Raw genomic sequence first — 22,916 nt, forward strand, 5'->3', positions numbered from 1 at the left:
TTTTTGATTTTTCAATTTTACAATTTCTCGACTTCCAAAATTTTCAGTTTTTCGTTCCTTCAATTTTTCGGCTTGCATCAGTTTTCCAATTTGGCAATTTTTCAATATTACAGTTTTTCATTTTTCAATTTTTCATTTTCTCAATTTTTAATTTTTCCCTTTTCCAATTTTTTGTTTCCGATTTCTATTTTTCATTTTCTCGAAATTTTAATTTTCAGTTTTTCGATTTTACCATTTTTCGTTTATTCAATTTTTCAAATTTTCAGGTTTTTTTCAATTTTTCTTCAAATTTTTAAGTTTAGTTTTCACTTTTTACATTTTTCAAATTTTTATTATACTTTTTCGTTTCTTTATTTTTCATTGTTCAATTTTACAATTTGTTGACTTCCAAATTTTCCAATTTTTCAATATTAGAATTTTTCATTTTTCCATTTTTCACATTCTCGATTTTTAATTGTGCCCTTTTTCAATTTTTCGGCCACTCAATTTTTCAACTCCCCGATTTTCTCGATTTTGTCACAATTTTTTGTTTTTTCATTTCCTTAATTTTTGTTGTTTCTTTCAATTTTCTAATTTTTCGTTTATTCAATTTCTCAAATTTTCAGGCCAATCGATTCCAATTCGTCGATTCTCCAATTTTTAAAATTTTCAGTTTGCAGTTTTTGGGTTTCCACCCCTTTTTTACTTATTGGATTTTCAATTTTTCGTTAAACTTTAGATTTTTCAAATTTTCGACAGTTTTATACTTCGATTTCTCATTTTTTTTTTTCAATTTTTTCGATTTTTCTTTTTAAAAATTTTTCAATTTTTCTATTTCTCGATTTTTGGACTTCTCGGTTTTTCGATTTTCCAATTTTTCGATGTTTCGATTTGTCGATTTTTCAGTTTTTCCATTATTCAGTTTTAGATTTTCGAATTTTTCTTTTTTGATTCTTTGATGTTTGGATTTCTCCATTTTTCAATTTTGCGATATTTCAGTTGTTCAAAGTTTTAAATTTTAGATTTTTTGATTTTCCAGTTCTTCAGTATTTCTATTTTCCAATTTTTCAAATTTTGACGTTGCTAAATTTTCAGTTTTCCGATTTTTCAATTAATGTATTTTTTTTTATTTTCCTGTTTCTAGAATTCGCAGTTTCGATTTTTCAGTTCTTCAATTGTTCGATTTTTGGATTTTCAGTTTTTCGTTTTTCAAACTTTATTTTTCAATTTTCGACTGTTTTATATATATTTCGATTTCTGAATTTTTCGAGTTTTCAGTTCTTGTATATTTTAATTTTTCTTTTTTCCAAATTTTCTATTTTTCGATTTTTCAATTTTCCAATTTTTTAAATTTTAACTTTTTAACCCAACTAAAATCTGTGTATTTAAAGATTTTATTACGACCACAATAATTAACACAGAAAGGACACTCAAGAACATACAACGAACGTGGTACTTAAAAAATTTATTCTGTAACGTACAATTGTTATAACGACCAAATAAATAATAGAACATGAACAGCACACGTCGGCATTTTTCAATTTCTGCTAACTAAATTCCTTAAAAACTTAACAATATAGTGTCATAAAGAAATAACGTAAAACATTGGTAACAAAATCACTTGGAATTTAATGAAATGAAATGTATTGTACAAGGCGACAAGTGAGGTTATGTTTGTATCATTTCATATTCTATTGATCACAGATTTATATATGTACATAGGAACTAACATTACTAGTTACTTTTAATTACACCAACAGTACAAAAATACTCAATCTGAGATAAACACAATGTTACCAACGTCTTTACGCCTACTACATCTAGATGCTTAAGATATATCACATTATCATAAAATCTCCTATAATTAACAAAATCGCCAATCATTTTTTGTATTCAGTACAAACCTATCTACTTAGTCTTTTTATATCACATCTTTCGTTAAGTGTTCTTTCAACTCATCTCAGATAAGTGAGTCCTTTTTTTTGAATGCAATAATGATCAGGTAACTGAAACAAAAAACATTGACAAATTCACGACCTACCTCCTAATCTTCAATACTGTCACTTACAGGTGCCCCGATCCTCGACAGGTACCTATTCCGGATCTCGAAATCTGAACTCGGTTGAAAACCGTCGTTGCTCGTTCCGGCTTCGGCAGCTAGGAGTTTCTGATTTTCTTCTTCTTCGGCACTACTAAAAAAACGAACAAAAGTTTCACGAAAATTCAGTCGGGGGGTGAAACTCACCGAAGAGCCTCCTGGTGGAGAAGTCTGGAACCTGGAGTCATGTTCAACATGCCGCGTTGCCACGTGTCGGTGAACCATAAGACGAAAGTGGCTACTAAGGCGACTAAAAACGAAAATTTGGCATCGGTTGAAGAGAGAATACTAAGGATTACCTGTTAGACTGCTCAAGAAGAAGATTTCCAGCCACGTGTAGCCGTATTTCTCTACGATATCGCCAGCCACTATTGTAAATACCGCCAAACCGAGATTTTGGACAGCTTGACAACTAAAAACCGAAATTATCAGATCAAAGTGAAGTAAATGGAAGATTTAACTTTTAGAGGAAACTCGGACTCAGTTGGTGCTTCTTAAAATATGAACCCGTAACTTACACTCCATAAGCTGTTCCCAGTTGGTATTCTGGAATGATGAGCGACACTAAAGGCCACAGGCTGCTGGCCAAGCATGCGTACGCAAGTCCCATGGAAACCTACGCTTAAATTTTAGTACCAACGCTGTATGATTCGTACTTAAGTTACCATAGCGACATAAGGAGTGACTGTAGTGAATGCCAGCAGCGAGTGTGAGCAGATGGTAGCGGAAATTGCCAAAATGATCCACGATATGTTTTTGCCCACTTTGTCGATGACGAGTCCCAAGACGGGTGACGCGATTCCTGATATTAAGTACACGAGACTGTTGATATTGTTCGCTTCCTGGTTGGTCATGTGGAATTTGGTGGTGAAGAAGCCTCTGTAATAAACAACACGATTATTTAAAATTTTGAATTCTACGTTGTTCGTTGCAAAACAAACGATGAAACTAAGGTTAAAATAAAGTTCGAATTATTTCAACAGAACTTTCCGCGTCCCTGAAGTGCAACACAACAAATCCGGGTTTGAAAAAAAATATTTTTTTTTGCGATTTTTGATTTCTGCTAACATCTATAAATTAAAAAGCAGTGGCGTAAATAAGACTCCCGCAGCTTTTTTCACTTGAAGTTTTCAAGTCTTTTCAATGTTTTCATTTTATGAGTCTTCTTTTTCAATGTGAAAATTTTCCATTTTTGGATTATTCAATTTTTGACTTGCAATTTTCCAATTTTTAAATATCTAATTATAATTTTTAAACATTTTAACTTTTTCAATTTTGCGATTTTAGAATTTTTCGATTATTGGATGTTAAAACTTCTTTGTTTTTTCGATTTTTAATTTTTCAATTTCTCGAAATCTAATTTTTCAATTTTTTGACTTTTCAATGACAGTTTTTCGATTTTACAATATTTGGATTTTCACATTTTTCGTTTTCGCGGTTTTTCTTCTTTCCAATTTTTCGATTCATTAATTTTTTTGAGTTTGCAATTGTTCAATTCTTAATTTTTCAATTCGATTTTTTCCTTATTTTTCAGTTTTTCAATGTTCTGATGTTATAATTTTTCTTTTTTTTTTAAATGAGAAATTTTTAACTTTTGGAACTTTCATTTCTTTGTTTTGCAATTTTTCGGTTTTCAACGTTTAGATTTTTTAATTTTTCGTCTCTTCAATCTTTATATTTGCAATTTTTCTAGCTTTCATTTTAAATACGATGATTTTTAAAAATTTTAACTTTTACAATTTTACGATTTTAGAATGTTTCTATTTTTCAATTTTTATTTTTTCAATTTCTCGACATTTAATATTTCAGTTTTTCGATTTTTCAGTGTTAACGTTTTTCGACTTTAGAATTTCGACGATTCTATAATTTTTTTGATGTTACAATTTTTGGGTTTTCCAATTTTTCACTTTCGCGGTTTTTCTTCTTTCCAATTTTTCGATTCATTAATTTCGATTTTTAGTTTTTCAATGTTTAAATTTTTCGTTTCTTCAAATTTTCGATTTGCAATTTTCACATTTTCACTATTTCGATTTCGCAATTTTTTGATTTACTAATTTTTAATTTTAATTTTTTTTTTCAGTTTTTCAATGTTTTCATTTTGAGAGTCTTCTTTTTCAATGGGAAATTTTTCCGTTTTTGGATTATTCAAATTTTGATTTGCAATTTTTCCATTGTTTAAATATCTAATAAATAATTTTTAAAATTTGTAACTTTTTCAATTTTACGATTTTAGATTTTTTTCATTTTTCAATTGTTGGATTTTAAAACTTCTTTGTTTTTTCGATTTTTAATTTTTCAATTTTTCGAAATCTAATTTTTCAATTTTTTGACTTTTCAATGACAGTTCTTCGATTTTTCAATTTTTGGGTTTTCCAATTTTTCGCTGCCGCGGTTTTTCTTTTTTCCAATTTTTCGATTCATTAATTTATTCGATTTTTAGTTTTTCAATGTTTAGATTTTTCGTTTCTTCAGATCTATGATTTGCAATTTTCACATTTTCACTATTTCGATTTTGTAATTGTTTGATTTACCAATTTTTAATTTTTATTTTTTTTTCAATTTTTCAATGTTTTCATTTTATGATTCTTCTTTCTTCAATTGGAATTTTTCTAGTTTTTAAATATCTAATAATAATTTTTAAAATTCTTCATTTTTACTTCCCGAGCGTAAGCAAAGGAAGTATTGTAATCGAGTCCGTCGGCCGACTCTCTACTTTTACGTTTTCTCGATCTTTCATGACCCCTAGAAGACGAAGAAATAGGTCTCCCATTTCCGTCTGTCTGTCCGTCCGTCTGTCCGTCTGCCGTCCCGGATTTTTATTAGACAGATAATCTCCGAAAGTACTCGACCGATTGTTGTGAAATTTTGTACTTATATTAAGAATATCATGTAGATGGTAAAACGCTAACCAAAATTTGTCTAATCATCCCCACCACTAATGCGATGACGTCACTTCAAAATTGTACATAGTAAATGGGTTTTCAATTGTATAAAATAACATAGTCCTACACATGTAGTTTACAACTCTGAATCGACTTTTCACTCGAAACGTCCAGATTTTTGGAAAAAAAATCAAAATTATAAAACAACATTTTGAAATTTAATTTTTAATCTGCTAACCAGAATGCTTTGAAATGTTGCAGATGTTTTAAGGCTATAAAGAGCATCATAAATCTTTAGTCAAAAAATATTTGCTTATCCCCTCCAAAAACTTGATGACGTCAGCTCAAAAGTTTGTGGAATAAATCATATCTAAAATGTACAAAATATGATGAGTCTGTACTTGTGATCTATCACTCCATTCATATTTTTTGGATTTGCATATACAGAGTGACTCAAAAAAATTAATGAATGCGTAAATATATTTTATTGATTTAATCAGGAACTACAAAACCGAATGCTCTGAAATCTTGCAGATGTTTTAAGGTCATAAAGAGCATAATAAATGTTTAGTCAAAATATATTTGCTTATCCCCTCCAAAAACTTGATGACGTCAGCTCGAAAATTTGCCGAATAAATCATATCTAAAATGTACAAAATATGATGAGCCTGTACTTGTCATTTATCACTCCATTCATATTTTTTGGATTTGCATATACAGAGTGACTCAAAAAAATTAATGAATGCGTAAATATATTTTATTGATTTAATCAGGAACTACAAAACGGAATGCTCTGACATCTTGCACATGTGTTAAGGTTATAAAGAGCATAATAAATGTTTAGTCAAAATATATTTGCTTATCCCCTCCAAAAACTTGATGACGTCAGCTCGAAAATTTGCCGAATAAATCATATCTAAAATGTACAAAATATGATCAGTCTGTACTTGTGATCTATCACTCCATTCATATTTTTTGGATTTGCATATACAGGGTGATTCAAAAAAATAAATGAAAGCGTAAATTTATTTTACTGATTTACTCAGGAACTACAAAACCGAATGCTTCGAAATCATGAAGATATTTTAAAATTATCATAAGCATGGTAAATTTTTGATCAAAATGTATTTGGTCGTCCTCCCTAAAAAATTTATGACGTCACCACAAAATTTTGCTGAATAAATCCTGTCTAAAATGTACAAAATATGGTGAGTCTCTTCTTGTGATTTATCATTCCATTCAAATTTTTTCGATTTGCATATACAGGGTGACTCAAAAAAATTAATGAATGCGTAAATTTATTTTATTGATTTAATCAGGAACTACAAAACCGAATGCTTTGAAATCTTGCAGATGTTTTAAGGTTATAAAGGGCATAATAAATTTTTAGTCAAAATATATTTGGTTATCTTCTACAAAAAACTGATGACGTCAGCTCAAAAGTTTGCCGAATAAATCGTATCTAAAATGTACAAAATATGATGAGTCTGTACTTGTGATTTATCATTCCATTCATATTTTTGGATTTGCATATGCAGGGTGACTCAAAAAAATTAATGAAGGCGTGAATTTATTTTATCGATTTAATCAGGAATTACAAAACCGAATGCTTTGAAATCTTGGGAATATTTTAAAGTTATTATAAGCATGGTAAACTTTTGTTCAAAATGTATTTGTTCATCCCTCCTAAAAAAATTGATGACGTCACCCTTAAATTTTGCTGAATAAATCCTATCTAAAATGCAAAAAATATGATGAATTTGTACTTGTGATTTATCATTCCATTCATATTTTTTAGATTTTCTTAAGAGGTGGTTCAAAAAAATTAATGAAGTCAATTTATTTTATTGATTAAATTAAAGGCAACACTTATTATTAGTATTACACCCCAACCAACCCAATTTGGTAGACACAAAATTTGTTAAAGGAAAAACTCGGTTGAAACATAAGGGTAGCACGCTTATTTACATCGACTTTAACATTACAGACCTGCATTTGTTTTATGCGCTCACTTGGTTCCGCGAATGTGAAATAGACATGTTTATAATCAACCAATTGTGAATTTCACCGTCAAGAATTTAAATAAAACCCAATGTTTTATATAATAAGCGGAAGTCGAAGCAATAAAACCGATGGTCGTTTTGTTTACAGTTTCTCTGTTTGGCTCTCGCGTATGCTGTTACGCCTGTCATCTTAAATTAAGAATGTTTATACATACACGATTTTCAGTTGCCTCTGATACGTATACGTGAGTAAATTGTTTCGTTATTTTATTGATTATTACAAATCAATATTCAAAACGACCCAATTCATTTTCTCGAAAATTTGAGAATATAATAATTTTATTCTTAGTATTACACTACATCTATCCCAAATGATATACGTGTCCTTGCAAAAATGTTGATGACGTCATCGCATTTTTTTTTTAAATTCCCACTACAAAAATGTAATGAGAAAAAAAACACAATAGGCATGCAGTCGTCAAGTTTCCGACAGCGAGGGAAGTACTGTCTAAACTCTTTAGACCAATTTTTTGGATTCTACGATTGTATTTTCATTCATTCGATTTTTTAATTTTCATTCATTCGATTTTTTAATTTCTATACATCTATTTTTTCGATTTTCCAGTTTTTCAATTCATTAATTTTTTTAGATTTTTATGTTTCTCGATTTTGAGTTTTTCAATGTTTCAATTTTTTGTTTTTCAGTTCTTCGCTTTACAAATTTTCGATAAATTTTGCAATTTTTCAATTTTTCGTTTTTCGATTTTTCAACTTTACGAATAAAAAAATGGAAACATTGCAAAACTGTAAAACTGAAAAATCGAAAACGAAGTATAAAGTGAAAACTTTGAAAAACCTAAAATTGGAAACCAAAAACTTGAAAAATTGAAAAATCAAAAGATTAAAAATTAAAATGAAGTATAAAGTGAAAACTTTGAAAAAACTAAAATTGGAAATCAAAAACTTGAAAAATAAAAAGATTAAAAATTGAGAAACTGCAAAATCGAAAAAATGAAAATTCAAAAAATCGGTAAATCGGATAATTATAAAATCCGAAGACATTGAAAAAATGAAGGGAACTCTTGATTTAATTAATACAATAAATTGCCTCAATAATTAATTTTTTTGATGACGCCATCAATTTTTTGGGGGGGATAAATGAATAAATTTTGATTAACGATTTACCATGATTACGGTAACCTTAAAATGTTTGCAATATTTCGAAGGATTCGGTTTTGCCGTTTCAATTGGTGATTGGAATGATTACCCAAATTTTGGTTCATTTTACCATACTAATAATAATAATAATAATAATAATAATAAGGCTAATCATCTACCATCTAGACGATAGTCCTAATATACGTAGAAAAATTGACACAGACAGACAAGCAGATGGACAGACTACACTATATTCTTAGTCATGATTATTTTCCGCAATGCAAACACTGCGATTGCATGTAGGAACATGATAATTTACTTCGATTTGTATTCTTAGAAATAAAAACACGAAAAAAATAAAAATACGATAGATAATTACTACCACGTTAATTATTGCTTGTAAATATTGCTAAAACAAAGAAAACCTTCGAAATGAATCAAAAAGGGGTTACGAGTTATTCAGCTGGAAGCAGTTCCAAGAAACTGACTGAATTTTCAGCTTACTTTAAAACTTTCAACCACAATGGGAAAAAAATTTACTATTCGAAATTCTGTACTGACCGACAACTTCGCCAATTCTCAAACTTTTAGTGTCTACAATGTGATTATCATCTCCTTTACGTGTCTATTTTTCCAAACACTAGGAAAAGAATACGTCACAAGAGGAAGGTAATAATAATGAATAAAAACAACAGTGAAAATAAATTTAATTTGTGTTAGAGTAACTTTCGGATTGGATGTAATAACAACAGGCTTCGTCCATTTCGATAAAGCTGTCTTCGTTTGGTTGTGTTCTTTTGGGTCAGCTTGTGCCTCATTTCTCTTCTTTAAAATATGGTCAAATCTTAGAGAGTTTGTCAAAGGTTGGTGAGTTAAGCTGTGGTCATATTTTAAACTAACACGTTGCTTCAAGAAACCACCACGATTTTGGACTGCTTTGGATTAACATGTCTGGTTGTGTATTATTTTTACACTTGCAAGTTACTCACTGATGCAGTATTTTATTTTGACTTCAATACGCCTTGTATAAGTTTTATTACTGTTGAACACGTAAGTGCATATTTAAAAAAGCTGCGCTAAAATATCAATTTTTAGGTAAGATTTTTAATGAAAGTACATGCGTTCGTGCGAACCAAGACCTCGGAAGGACCCTTTGGTTTGTCTTTTTCTAAATATCTATACTTCCTGTTCGCTCCTACCCTCATCTACAGAGACGCCTACCCTCGAACGAACACCATCAACTGGAAATTTGTCATTCAGTGTCTTCTCGAATGCATTGCCAGTTTTTTCGCACTGACTTTCTGCGTCGTGAACTGTTTTCCATCTCCAGAAAGATGGGCACAAAAGTATACTGTATCCGAGATACTGTACGAGATCGCAGTCGATCCAATATATGCAGCAATGGGTGTGATGGCTATGTTCTTGCTGGTTTTACACTCGGTACAAAATTTGTTTGCCGAGATTCTCCAGTTCGGAGACCGTTTATTCTACCTAGATTGGTGGAACGAATATAGTTTGCACGGTTGGTTGGTAAAATGGAACAAGATCGTGCAGGATTGGCTGTATTATTACGTTTATCGTGATTTCAAGGAACACATTTGTGACGATGGTTTTCTGGCAAAATTGACTGTGTTTTTGGTGTCTTTTGCTGTACACGAATGGATTATATATTGTTGTGTTGGTGCGTTTTTTCCGTTGATGTTTCTTGATTTTATGGCTGTGGTGTTTCCTTTGTCGTTCTACGAGTTTCCTAAAACCACGTTTTTTAATGTTCTTTACTGGTTTTTAGGAGTTTTAATGGTGAGCGTCGGGTTTGTATTCTATACTCTCGAGTGGTATGCTCGCTCGCAAAGCCCTTTAACAGACCCAACACTTCTAGACTTAGTTGTTCCTAGATTTATAACATGCGATTGTGTATTAAAATGGTAGATAGTTTAGATGTGGAAGTGAACAAAAAGAACTAAAAATATTTAATAAATAATTCTCCTTGTTGATTTTGATTTCTATACAGTTCAACAAATTTTTGACTACAGATACTCAAAAGTTTGTACAAGTTATACGTCATCAATAATTTTTTAAATAAGAAGGTATAATTTCGACTGTATTATTTGATAAAGCGTGTTTTTCTGAGAAACTGAGAAAATTAATAACAAAAAAATAAACATGATAAGTTGGAGTAAAAATTTATAATACTCTGCGGACTTATACGAGTCATTTCATGACGAATTTGTGCTTTCAAGTCGTCTAAATTATCGACTATGTTCGCGTAAGGACGACTTTTCAAATGACCCCATAAAAAAAATCAAGGGGGTGTTAGATCCGGAGACCTAGGTGGTCAATCTATTGGTTCACGCCTTCCAATCCACCTTCCATCAAATTTATTATCCAAAAACCTCACATTTATCCTGCGATCTAAATTTTGTGGATTATCTCTATCATTTAAAGAATTGGGGTTGTGGTCACAATGTCTCATGAAGCTTTCACAAAATTCTGTCAGGATTATCTTCTGGTAGCAGTTTCTCCTTTTTTAAAAACGTTTTCCACAAACGATTGGCTGACATTTTCTTTACCTTGACTAGTATTAACATACGCAACATTTTAATGGAAATAGTAAGTGACAACACCAATTACCTCCAATCAATGTACTCTTAAAACAAAAATCATGTTTAGAGGTGTAGTCAGAACAAAAAATAAAATTAATTACGAGATGTTGTACTTATCAGCAAATACAAAAACATGTTTACAACAAAAAAATCAAAATAATGTTTTTATTTTTGTAGTAAATTAATTTACAAATTTTACATATTTTTTAGTGTTCTTGTAGAGTTCGTTTCTCTGAATTCATTAACGTATCATACTTTAATCACCCATAATCCACCACTGCCACCTCCAAAGTTTAAATAGTAGATGTAATTTAAATTTTATATCCTCCGTTTACGGTTTATGCAACCGTGTTAAGTTTCATCTTAGACATCAAGATTTTTGGAAAAAAATCAACATTTTTCCAATTTATAATGTTATTTAAATGTTAAAAAGTAGCATGTCCTGAACTTGCCATTTATAAATACGTTTCTTGATTTCTCGATTTTTCGACTTTAGATGTCCCAATTTTTCAATATTTCAATTTTAGGCTTTTTCAAATTCTCAATCTTCCGAAGTTTCAAGGATACGATTTTTCAATTTTTCAAATTTTCACGTTTCTAAATTTTCAGTTTTCCGATTTCTGAAGTATTTTTTTTTTATTTTTCCATTTTTCCACTTCCTAAAGTTTAGATTTTTCAGTTCTTCAATTTTTCGATTTTTTAAGCTTACGATTTTTCAACTTTGCTTTTTTACGTAGTTTTTCGATTTCTCAATTTTCCAATTTTTTAATTCCTCAATGTTTTGGATATTTCTTTCAGTTATGAGATTTTTCAGTATTTCGGTTTTGCGATTTTTCGATTGTTGGATTTTTTTTGATTTCTCAATTTTTCGACTGTTTTATACTTCGATGTTTCAATTTTTCAACTTTTCCTTGTTTCAACATTTCGATTTCAGTTCTTCTATAGTTCAGTCTTTCGAATTTTTAAATTTTCTATTTTCCAGTTTCTCTTTTTTAAAATTTTTCGATTTTTAAATATTCGAATTTTATTTTTTGACGTTTGTATTTCTCAATTCTTCAATTTTGCGACGTTTTAATTGTTCAATGTTTTAAATTTTAGATTTCTCCATTTTTTGATTTTTCAGTATTTCTATTTTTCAATTTTTCAAATTTTGACGTTGCTAAATTTTCAGTTTGCCGATTTCTCAATTAATCTATTTTTGATTTTCCCACTTCTGGACTTCTTCAAGTTTCGATTTTTCTGTTCTTCAATTCTTCGATTTTTCGACTTCGCTTTATTGGTTTTTCGATTTCCCAATTTTCCAATTTTTTAATCCCTCAATTTTTTTGAGATTCTTCAATATTTTGATTCTTCAACTTCTGGATTCTTCGGATGTTTCGTTGTTTTGATTATTCAATCTCTCGATTCATCAATTTTTCCATTTTAACTTTTCGATTTTTCGACTTCTTAACTTTTCAATCTTTCGACCCTTCGATTTTTCGATGTCTCAGTTTTTGAATTTTGCCATGTTTCAATTTTTCGATGTTTCGATTTCTGAGTTCAATTTTCCAATTTTTTAAATATTCCAGTTTCGATCTCTCAATTCGTTGATTTTTCAGTTTTTCGATTTTTAAATTTTAGATTTTCGATTTTTTTTTATTTTTTGATGTTTGGATTACTCCATTTTTCAACTTTACGATATTTTAATTTTTCAATGTTCTAAATTTTCGATTTTTCAGTTCTTCAATATTTTTATAATTTTTCAAATTTTGACGTTTCTGAATTTGCAGTTTTCGGATTGCTCAATTAATCTACTTTTTTATTTTCCCATTTCTCCACTTCCCAAAGTTTCGACCTTTTAGTTCTTCAGTTCTTCAATTTTTCGATTTTTCAGGTTTTTGATTTTTCAAATTTTCGATTTTTTAAGTTTGCGATTGTTTGACTTTGCTTTTTTGACTTTTCGGTTTCTCAATTCTTTTATTTCTAATTTTTGGATACTTCGTTCAATTTCGTGATTTTTCAATTTTTTGACTCGTCAATTTTTCAATTTTTCGATATTTGAGTTTTGGGATTTTTTAGTATTTCGTCTTACCAAGTTCTGGATTTTTCGATTTCTCAACTTTTCAACTTTTCCATCTTTTAATTTTTAAATTTTTAAATTTCTAGATTTTTCGATATCTCGACCTTCCAGTTCTATATTTAATTTTTCAATTTTCCGAATTTTTCAACTTTTTGAGATCTCGATTTATCGAGATTCGGATGTTTCGTTCGGATAATCTATCGATTTTTGCATTTTTAACTTTTCGATTTCGGTTTCTCAATTTTTCGATTTTTCGACTTCTCAACTTTTCGACTCTTCGATTTTTCGGTCTTTTGATTTTTTGATTTCTCGATGTATCAGTTTTTGAATTTTACTATGTTTCGATTTTTGAATTATCCGATTTTTCATTTTTCTATTTTTTTAAATATTCAAGTTTAGATTTCTCGATAAATTTTAGATTTTCGAATTTTTATTTTTTTGATTTTTTGATGTTTGGATTACTCCATTTTTCAATTTTACGATATTTTAATTTTTCAATGTTCTAAATTTTCGATTTTTCAGTCCTTCAATATTTTTTAATTTTTCAAATTTTGACGTTTCTGAATTTTGAGTTTTCGGATTTCTCAATTAATCAATTTTTTTATTTTCTCATTTCTCCACTTCCTAAAGTTTCGACCTTTCAGTTCTTCACTTCGTCAATTTTTCATTTTTCAGGTTTTTGATTTTTCAATTTTTCGATTTTTTAAGTTTGCGATTGTTCGACTTTTCGGTTTCTCAATTTTTTTATTTCCTAATTTTTGAATACTTCGTTCAATTTTGTGATTTTTCAATTTTTTTTTTCTTCTATTTTTCAATTTCTCGATATTTGAGTGTTGGGATTTTTTAGTATTTCGACTTATCAAGTTCTGGATTTTTCGATTTCTCGACTTTTTACTTTTTGGATTTTCAATTTTCCGTTTTTTAAACTTCAGATTTTTCAATTTTTTACATTTTAAAACTGTTTTATGCTTCCATTTCTCAATTTTCAATTTTTCCATATTTTAACTTCCCGATTTTTAAAATTATAGGTTTTTCGATTTCTCGAGTTTTCAGTTCTTCTATATCTCAATTTTCCAATTTTTTAATTGCTCAATTTTTGGATATTTTTTTCAGTTTCCAAAGTTTCCAGTATTTTGATTCTTCGACTTCTGGATTTTTCGATTTTCAGTTTTTCGTTTTTTAAACTTTGGATTTTTCAATTTTTCAATTTTGATATTTCTAGATTTTTCGATTTCTCGACTTTCCAGTTCTATATTTTAATTTTTCAATTTTCCGAATTTTTAATTTTCGATTTTTCAATTTTTTTGGGACCTCGATTTATCGAGATTCGGATGTGTCGTTGTTTTGATTGTTCAATCTCTCGATTTATCTTTTTTTTTTTATTTTGGTTATAATTTTTAATATTTCAAATTTTGACGTTGTTGAATTTTCACTTTTCGGTTTCTCAATTTTTTAATTTCCTAATTTGTGGATACTTTGTTCAATTTTGTGATTTTTCAATTTTATTAACTGTTTTATGCTTCGATTTCTCAATTTTCAACTTTTCGAAATTTTAACTTTTGAATTTTTTTTCAATTTTCGGAATGTTTAAATTTTCGATTTTCCAATTTTTCAATGTTTTGCTTTTGCATGGAATTTTTATTAAAAAATTGTCACTGTTGTTAGCAACAAATTTCTAGTTCTGATAGTATCTGTGAATGGACTAAATGATTTTAATATAGAATATTTTGAGATGACGTCATTTTCGGAGATTATCTGCCTAATACAGGGTTTCTATAAAAGATTATATAAAAATGATCATCAACAAGTTCAGATACTGAAGGTTTTCCACGAGATTTCTCTCGTATTTGGCCAGATATTCTTGCTTAGAAGCGGTTACAGAATACACGAACTCTTCGTTTACGAAATCGCTGTAAAAATTGACGACAGACAGACAGACTATTATTCTTTATTTTTGCAGTATCTCTGCGAGTAATCGTTTCACAACTTTAAGTGCTACTTAAAACTGTTTCCATGTAAAAGAATCATACGCTGAAAACGATAAAATAAACAACGTGTTGTATAAAGTCCGTAACACAGGTCAAGAAAAGTCGTCGTTAGTAACTCTGTTGCAAACCAACTTAATTTTTCAGGTAAGTTTAGCAAATTTAACACGAAAGTTTTTTCTAAGAAGTTTTTATCTCCACAGTTTGTCGCCAAAATGTACAATAAAACGCACGAAAAGAAATTTGTTCTTAGAAATTCGCTACTGACCGACATCGTCGAAAACCCTCAGACTCGCTACGTTTACAACGTTTACGTTATCGTTTTCACCTTACTGTGTGTTCAAAACGCGGCCATTCAATATGTGAAGAAAGGAAGGTAAAACCAATTTTGAACCTCAGAAAACAAAATAAAAAAAATGTTGTAGCGTCAAATTAGGATTGGACACGATAACAATCGGGTTCGCTAAATTCGACAAAGCTGTATTAGTTTGGTTATGTTGCTTGGGATCGACTTGTGGAACTTTCTTCTGTTTCCAAATTTGGGCCAAGTTCAGGATTTTTACAAGTAGTAAGTATGCTTAATCCGTTCCAAGGTGACTTCATTACAAATATATAGTATATAATTTGTCAGGGGTGCGTAAAATGTGGGACTGGTTTTGGACAACCTGCTTGCTATCGTACTATTTTTACGTTTTAAAACTGACAAGTACTGCAACGGAGTACTTCGGATTTAATCCACCGTGTGCAGCTTTAGTAACCCTAGAATCTGTAAGTACACCTGCTTTAAATGTATTCCTACACGTGTACGATTTCCAGGTCCGGCTTTTAATGAAAGTACACTCGTTCGTACGCAACAAAGCTCCTGCAGTACTACAACCCTTGGAAACTTCTCCTATTGTAAAATTTTCCGACTTCTTTTACTTCGTTTTTGCACCTACTCTCATCTACAGAGACAACTACCCACGAACGAACAAGATTAACTGGAAATTTGTCTGCCGATGTTTCCTTGAGTGCACGAGTGTGTTATTTACATACAGCTTTGTTCTAGAAGCCGCCTACCCGTCCCCAGAAAGGCTCGTTCAGAAATATACCTTAAGCGAATTGGTGATGACCATTGCAGAAGTCGTACCGTATGGTGTCTTGGTAATTTTAGGAAACTTCGTACTGATTTTACACTCTGTGCAAAATTTATTCGCCGAAATCACTCGTTTCGGGGACAGGTTATTCTACTCGGACTGGTGGAACGCACACAGTTTCGTCACATGGTTGGCAAAATGGAACTTACTCGTACGAGATTGGTTCTACTACTACGTGTACCGGGATTTCAAGCAGCACATCTATGACAGCACGTCAGTAGCTATGTTTGGGGTTTTGTTAGTGTCGTCTGTTGCACACGACTACGCTATGTTCTGTTGTTTTCATAGATCATCTCCTCTTCTAGTGTTGATTACTCTATTTGGCTTTTTCTTATCGTTTTGGTGTAACTTTGGAAAAAATATGTTCTCTAACGTGTTCGTCATGTGCTGTGTTTTCATCTGGGGGTCTCTTGTTCTCACTCTGTATGGTTTAGAATATTACGCATTGACAAAATACCCTTTAACCAATCCCACATTTTTCGAAATTCTTGTCCCCAGAATTGTGACCTGTGACTGTTTACTTAAATTTAATTGAAGGACTTTAAACCGGTTGTTGAATAAATAACGAACTTTAACACGCTAGACGAGGTATAACATTTTTTTGGTTTTTTGTATAAAAAAATGATATTAATATAGATGTATCATACATCAAACTGTAGCTTTTTTCATATTCTAGAGCGCAGAGACCAGTTCAATCAACTAAAAAAATATCGTAAAAAAGCACCATTGTATGTTTTCTTTTCAAGTTTTTTGAGTCATAACCATCATAGAATCGCTTGAAAATTCGCACATGGATAAAACATCACTTTTTACAGGGCGCAGAGTCATTAAATGTTTGTTAGTGGTACAATTTGTTTAAATAATAATGTGTTTATTAAAATCAAAATATACCACAAATTAATGCAAAATACGTCGAATAATTTTAACAGGAATATCAGAGGAAAATTAATGATCTATGGGTTAGCAGAGTTTTTAACAAAAACTAACAATTATTGAAAAAAATGGGTATCAATTCGACAGAATTTGAGCAGTTAGTTCAGTACTTTGCCGATATGAGGTACTATCATAAAACTGAATTAAAACTGGGGAACTATAATATTTTTACTCCACTCAGGATCCTGAATTCAATACACATGATTACTAAAAATTCATTGTAATATTATTGTTAATATATTTTACTTTGTTAATTAATAAAACTAATAAACATATTTATAATAATAATAAAAAATATATAAAATACAGCTTTTGTTTAACACGTATAAGTAGCTAAGTGTATCTACTACTTATCCCAGAAAGGAGGTGTTTTAAAAAAGCCCTACGCCCAGTAACTTCTCCCTTCATTGTTTACTGGAAAAAAGTGCTCGTATATGTTTTCATTTGCCGAGAGATCATTTTCAAAATATATTTATAATAAAAATATGCAAGTCTTGGTGATGAAAAATGTACTCCTAATAAATTATCAAAGTACATAAAAAAATAGAAACAAATGTTATTTATTTAAAAAAAATCTCTCGCAAAGGCAAGTTCCTCTTTCTTCTTGAATCAATTATTTCGGGCAATAATGCGCCAAAGTAAAATCTGCCAAGTTTATCTGCCATTTTTTACATATATTTCTTCGTCTTTATAAATGTTTTCTATATTTATTCCTTTGGGTGTCCATACAACAAAATAAACTTGTAAAGCAGAAAGAGACCAAGGTTAAAATGCTCTTTTCTTAGAAAGTATGTTATCTGCCAAAATCAGTTTTAACTTAAAAGATACTAGCCCCACACACCCACCCTATCTCTTTTTAACAGGTATGTCATCTGCCAAAATCAGTTCTATCTTAGAAAATATGATTTTGGCAGATGACATACCTTTTAAAAAAAGAGAGGGTGGGTGGGTGGGGCTAGTATCTTTTAAGATAAAACTGATTTTGGCAGATAACATACTTTCTAAGAAAAGAGCATTTTAACCTTGGTCTCTTTCTGCTTTATTCTCATAGAAATTTAGAGAAAAGTATCTCAACAAAATCAGTATTGTATTTACAAATACTAACCCCGCCCACCCCCCCTCTATTTGCTTAGAAGCTATATCATTTGCCAAAATCAGTTTTATCTTTACAAGTAGAAAGTCCACCCCCTAGAACTCATTTTGGCAAATGACATATCCTCTAAGAAAAGAGAGGGTGGGTGGGTGGGGCTAGTACCTGCTAGGATAAAACTGATTTTGGCAAGTGACATATCCTCTAAGAAAAGCCAGTCTTTATTTTCTTAGAGGATATGTCATTTGCCAAAATCAGTTCTACCTTAGAAGATGGTAGCCTCACCCAACCACCCTCTCTTTTTAACAGGTATGTCATCTGCTAAAATCAGTTTTATCTTAAAAAATACTAGCCCCACCCACCCACCCTCTCTTTTCTTAAAGAGTATATCATCTGCCAAAATCAGTCTTATCTTACTAAGGACTACAAGCATTTGTCCCTGGACTTGAAAGTAGTAATCATGATTTTTTTTAGTTTCAATTCTCTGTCTGTCAATGTACAAAATTTGATTATTTTTTTTCTAACCGCTTCTTCGGGAGACAAATCTTGCGATTTTGAAGGGCATTTAATTTTGACTAATGCACTCCTATCCTCTAGAACCCTGTCTGGACTAGCAGCCAAGTAAGGAAATTGTTTTGAAATAAACAAGACACACCTTGCAGTTTTTATATTTTTATTTGTTTCAAAACACTTGACAGCTTTTTCCTCACTTTGCTGTCCATAGTATGTATGACTATTACCTCTAAATGTACTATACAACAGAGACTCCACAGTTTTAGCTATTCCTGTAGTCGGTCTAAGTTTGTAAATACGTCCAAAATTTGAAACCGTAACCCTATTCGATTTTTCAAGTTCTCGGTTTAGATTTTTTGGTTTTCCAATTCTTCGATTTTTAAATTGTTTAATTTTTAGATTGTTCAATTTCTGGATTTTTAGATTTTTCAATTCCATGATTGTTCAATTTGTCGAATTTTTAAATTTTAGATTTTTTGTTCTCGATCATTCAATTTTCTGAGTTTTCAGGCTTAGATTTTTTTTGTTGTTCAATTCTTGGATTTTTAAAATTTTTATTTTTTAAATTTTCCTATTCATCAACTTACTGGGATTTCAATGTTTTGATTTTTTGATTGTTCAATTTCTCGATTTTTTGAATTTTTAGTTTTTGATACGATTTTTTTTTTTCAAAAATTTTCAGTTTTTCAATTTATTAACTTTACGATATTTCTGTTTTACGATTTTAAACTTTTTTTATTTTTCAGTTTTCAATTTTTGACGTTTCTAAATTTTTCGATTTTTCAATTTTTCGATTAACTGATTTTTTGATTTTCCCATTTCTCCATTTCTTGATTTTTCAATTCTTTCTTCAATTGTGATTTTTCAGTTTTTCGATTTCTGGATTTTTCAATGTTTCAGTTTTGGATTTTTTCACTTTTCCGATTCTTCAATTTTCTTTCCATTTTTCAGTTTTTCAAGATTTCAGTTTTGAATTTTTTCACTTTTTCGATTTTTCAATTTTCCTTCCATTTTTCAGTTTTTCAGTATTTCAGTTCTGAGATTTTGCAATGTTTCGGTTCTTCAATTTTTCGATAGGTATTTTAATTTTTCAATTTTTAAGTTCTAGATTTTCCGTTAATTTTATTGTTTTCCTTGATGTTTTGATTTCTCGATTATTCGATTTTTCAAGTTCTCGGTTTAGATTTTTTGGTTTTCCAATTCTTCGATTTTTAAATTGTTTAATTTTTAGATTGTTCAATTTCTGGATTTTTAGATTTTTCAATTCCATGATTTTTCAATTTGTCGAATTTTTAAATTTTACATTTTTTGTTCTCGATCATTCAATTTTCTGAGTTTTCAGGCTAAGATTTTTTTTGTTGTTCAATTCTTGGATTTTTTAAATTTATGTTTTTTAAATTTTCCTATTTATCAACTTACTGGGATTTCCATGTTTTGATTTTTTGATTGTTCAATTTCTCGATTTTTTGAATTTTTAGTTTTTGATACGATTTTTTTATTTCAAAAATTTTCAGTTTTTCAATTTATTAACTTTACGATATTTCTGTTTTACGATTTTTAAATTTTTTTATTTTTCAGTTTTCAATTTTTGACGTTTCTAAATTTTTCGATTTTTTAATTTTTCGATTAACTGATTTTTTGATTTTCCCATTTCTCTATTTCTTGATTTTTCAATTCTTTCTTCAATTGTGATTTTTCAATTTTTCGATTTCTGGATCTTTCAATGTTTCAGTTTTGGATTTTGTAAGCGAGAGTTTGGTAGCAACAATTCAAAAAATCTACAAGCAAACCGTGAGCGCAGAGTAAATAGGAAGACCAGTGAATGTCTTTTTTTGGACAAAGGGTGTGAGGCAGGGTTACCCAATGAGGCCCAACCTGTTCGCTTCTCATGTCAACGATCTTGATGAAATATTCAAGAAAGCGCAAGCAGGTGGTGGCTAATAGGACGAAATAGACACTGTATAAGAGAAAATTAGAAAAATGAAAAAACAGATTTTTGAGTTAATTGTTTAGAGCAAAATAAAAACAATTTTCTTAGACAAAAAAGAAGAACTACATTAATTATATTTTATGCAAGTTGCAAAATTTAAATTCAATAGAATCAGGTTTTGGAGTAAGAGGATCGAGGACAATCAAGTCGTTTTTTTTAATTATTATTTGACCTCGAAATATGTTAAAACCATTCTTCCTTTTTTGATATAAAAGGAAAAATTAAACATTTTTATCACATACATGATCATTATATAAAATAATCATGGAGATTAGTGATACCATAAACAACACAAAAAACGTAAAAAATTCTATTCTTCAAATTGGTCTTGTCGAAATCGTGCACCACAGTAAACTTCGAGGAATTCGGCAGTAAAATTTTAAATGCAGATTTTTAATGACCACGATCAAATTAGAAATGTAAAATTGACTGTTTAATAATTGTACATTTAACTCCAAGTAACTGATCGTAAAGTAATATTTTATGTCAACGAAGTTCGTTACGCAATCGGTGTCAGGCTTTTTTTCATAGTTTTCACTTATTTATCTACGTGGATACTGGTTTTTGCAAAAATTTCTTCAGCCATAACCTAGATTATAGAGAAAATACACTACATGGTTATAAAATTGTAATAAAATGTGTGGCCTCTGTTTTTTCTATTCAGTAATAAAATTATGACAACTATGTATTATCCATTCACGATCTTTATATAGTAAAGTAGGCTTTAATATTTTTTCTTTAAGTTGGATAAACTGATTTGATAATTTAGTTTTTTGTCTGTCAGTCAATTTGTCAAATTTGAGGCAAAAACAATCCCATGATAAATGGAATTTCAATCGCCAAATTTTTAAATTCTCACTCACACCCTGTATTTTTATTAGTACCGTATCTTACTCTGTTTATGTTCGTGTTCTTCTAATGTGTCTTTTAAAAAAGTAACTTATAATTAACTTTAAATTTCGAAAATAGAAAAATTCAAATATAGAAGAACTGAAAACTCGAGAAATAGAAAAACTTAAAATAAAATATCGAAAAGTTGAAAGATTGTGAAAACCGAAAGTTCAAAAAACGAAAAATTGAAGATCCAAAAAGTAAAAAGTCGAGAAATCGAAAAATCCAGAACGTGCAAAATCCAAAAGTCGAAATACTAAAAAATCCCAAAATTGAAAAATTAAAGAATCGAAAAACTGAGAAAACTCACAAAATTGAACGAAATATCCAAAAATTGGAAAATTAAAAAATTGGGAAATTGAAAAGCCGAAAAATTGCAAACCTAAAGAATCGAAAAAATGAAAAATCTGGAGCCTGCAAAATCGAAAAATTGAGGAACTGAAAAACTGAAAAATCGAAACCTTGGCAAGTCGAAAAGGGGAAAATTAAAAACATTGATTAATCGAAAAATCGGAAAACTGAAAATTTAGCGACGTCAAAATTCGAAAAATTGTAAAATAGAAATACTGAAGAACTGGAAAATCAGAAAATCCAGAAATCGAAAAATCTAAAATTTAAAACACTGAACAATTGAAATATCGCAAAATTGAAAAATGGAGAAATCCAAACATCAAAGTATCAAAAAAGAAAAATTCGAAAATCTAAAACTTAAAAATCGACAAATCGAAACTCCAGAATTTAAAAAAATTGAAAAACCGAGAAACCCAAAAATCGAAACATCGAGAAATAGAAAAAAATTAAGAAATTGATAAATTGAGAAATTGAACAATCAAAACATTTGAATTCGATAAATCGAGAAATAAAAAAAAATTGAAACATTTTAAAAAAGGAAAATTAAAATATCGAAAAGTATAAAACTGTCGAAAATTTGAAAAATCTGCAGTTTAACGAAAAATTGAAAATCCAAAAAAAGTGGTGGAAACCCAAAAACTGCAAACTGAAAAATTTAAAAATTGGAAAATCGAGGAATTGCAATCGATTGGCCTGAAAATTTGAAAAATTGAATAAACGAAAAATTGGAAAATCGAAAGAAAGAACAAAAATTTGGAAATGAAAATACAAAAAATTGTGATATAAAATCGAGAAAATGAAAAATAAAAAATCGGAAACAAAAAATTGGAAAAGTAAAAAATGAAAAATTGGGAAACTGTAAAATCGAAAAATGAAAATCTGTAATATTGAAAAATTGCCAAATTGAAAAACTGATGCAAACAGAAAAATTGAAGGAACGAAAAATTGTAAAATTGAAAAATCAAAAATAAAAAACGAAAAATTACAAAATGAAAACTTGAAAAATCTCAAGAATCGAAAAAGGAAAAAATAAAAAAAAAAAAGAAATACACATGTACTATGAAATAGAAATATTCAAAATTAAAGAAATTGGAAAATCGGAAGACTGAAAATCCAAAAACTGCAAAGTGAAAAACTTAAAAATTGAAAAATGGACGAACTGAAAATTGAAAGCCAGAAAATTTGAAAAATTGAACAAATGAAAAATTGTAAAATCGAAAAAAAAACGGACAATTGTGATATAAA

At 29.6% G+C, this 22,916-nt stretch overlaps 2 protein-coding genes and 1 long non-coding RNA gene across 3 annotated transcripts in view; 2 read left to right on the forward strand and 1 right to left on the reverse strand.

Annotated features, from left to right (window-relative positions):
* Window positions 1–1,431: 1,431 nt before the first annotated feature.
* The window catches only part of LOC135131039 (major facilitator superfamily domain-containing protein 1-like), a 92,618-nt gene continuing 71,133 nt past the window's right edge, over window positions 1,432–22,916 (reverse strand). The window contains exons 4-9 of the mRNA XM_064058559.1: window positions 2,743–2,956; window positions 2,596–2,693; window positions 2,377–2,489; window positions 2,225–2,327; window positions 2,048–2,171; window positions 1,432–1,985 (exon numbers count right to left, since the gene is read on the reverse strand). Coding sequence (XP_063914629.1) covers window positions 1,935–1,985; window positions 2,048–2,171; window positions 2,225–2,327; window positions 2,377–2,489; window positions 2,596–2,693; window positions 2,743–2,956 — 703 coding nt within the window. The 3' untranslated portion in view covers window positions 1,432–1,934. The remainder of the gene's footprint in view (window positions 1,986–2,047; window positions 2,172–2,224; window positions 2,328–2,376; window positions 2,490–2,595; window positions 2,694–2,742; window positions 2,957–22,916) is intronic.
* Window positions 8,557–9,137, forward strand: LOC135131117 (uncharacterized). The gene is made up of 3 exons (XR_010280873.1): window positions 8,557–8,789; window positions 8,841–8,983; window positions 9,034–9,137. It is a non-coding gene; the product is annotated as an uncharacterized LOC135131117 (long non-coding RNA).
* Window positions 9,228–16,438, forward strand: LOC135130739 (sterol O-acyltransferase 1-like). Its single transcript, XM_064058159.1, has 6 exons — window positions 9,228–9,801; window positions 14,805–14,914; window positions 14,971–15,143; window positions 15,193–15,335; window positions 15,399–15,535; window positions 15,584–16,438. Exons 1-6 carry the CDS (start codon window positions 9,228–9,230, stop codon window positions 16,436–16,438), a joined length of 1,992 nt encoding a protein of 663 aa, XP_063914229.1.

This window comes from Zophobas morio, unplaced genomic scaffold (genome assembly GCF_036711695.1).
Source record: "Zophobas morio isolate AGI-343-1 ecotype UQ-CSIRO unplaced genomic scaffold, CSIRO_AGI_Zmor_V1 ptg000018l, whole genome shotgun sequence".
Lineage (NCBI taxonomy): Eukaryota > Metazoa > Arthropoda > Insecta > Coleoptera > Tenebrionidae > Zophobas > Zophobas morio.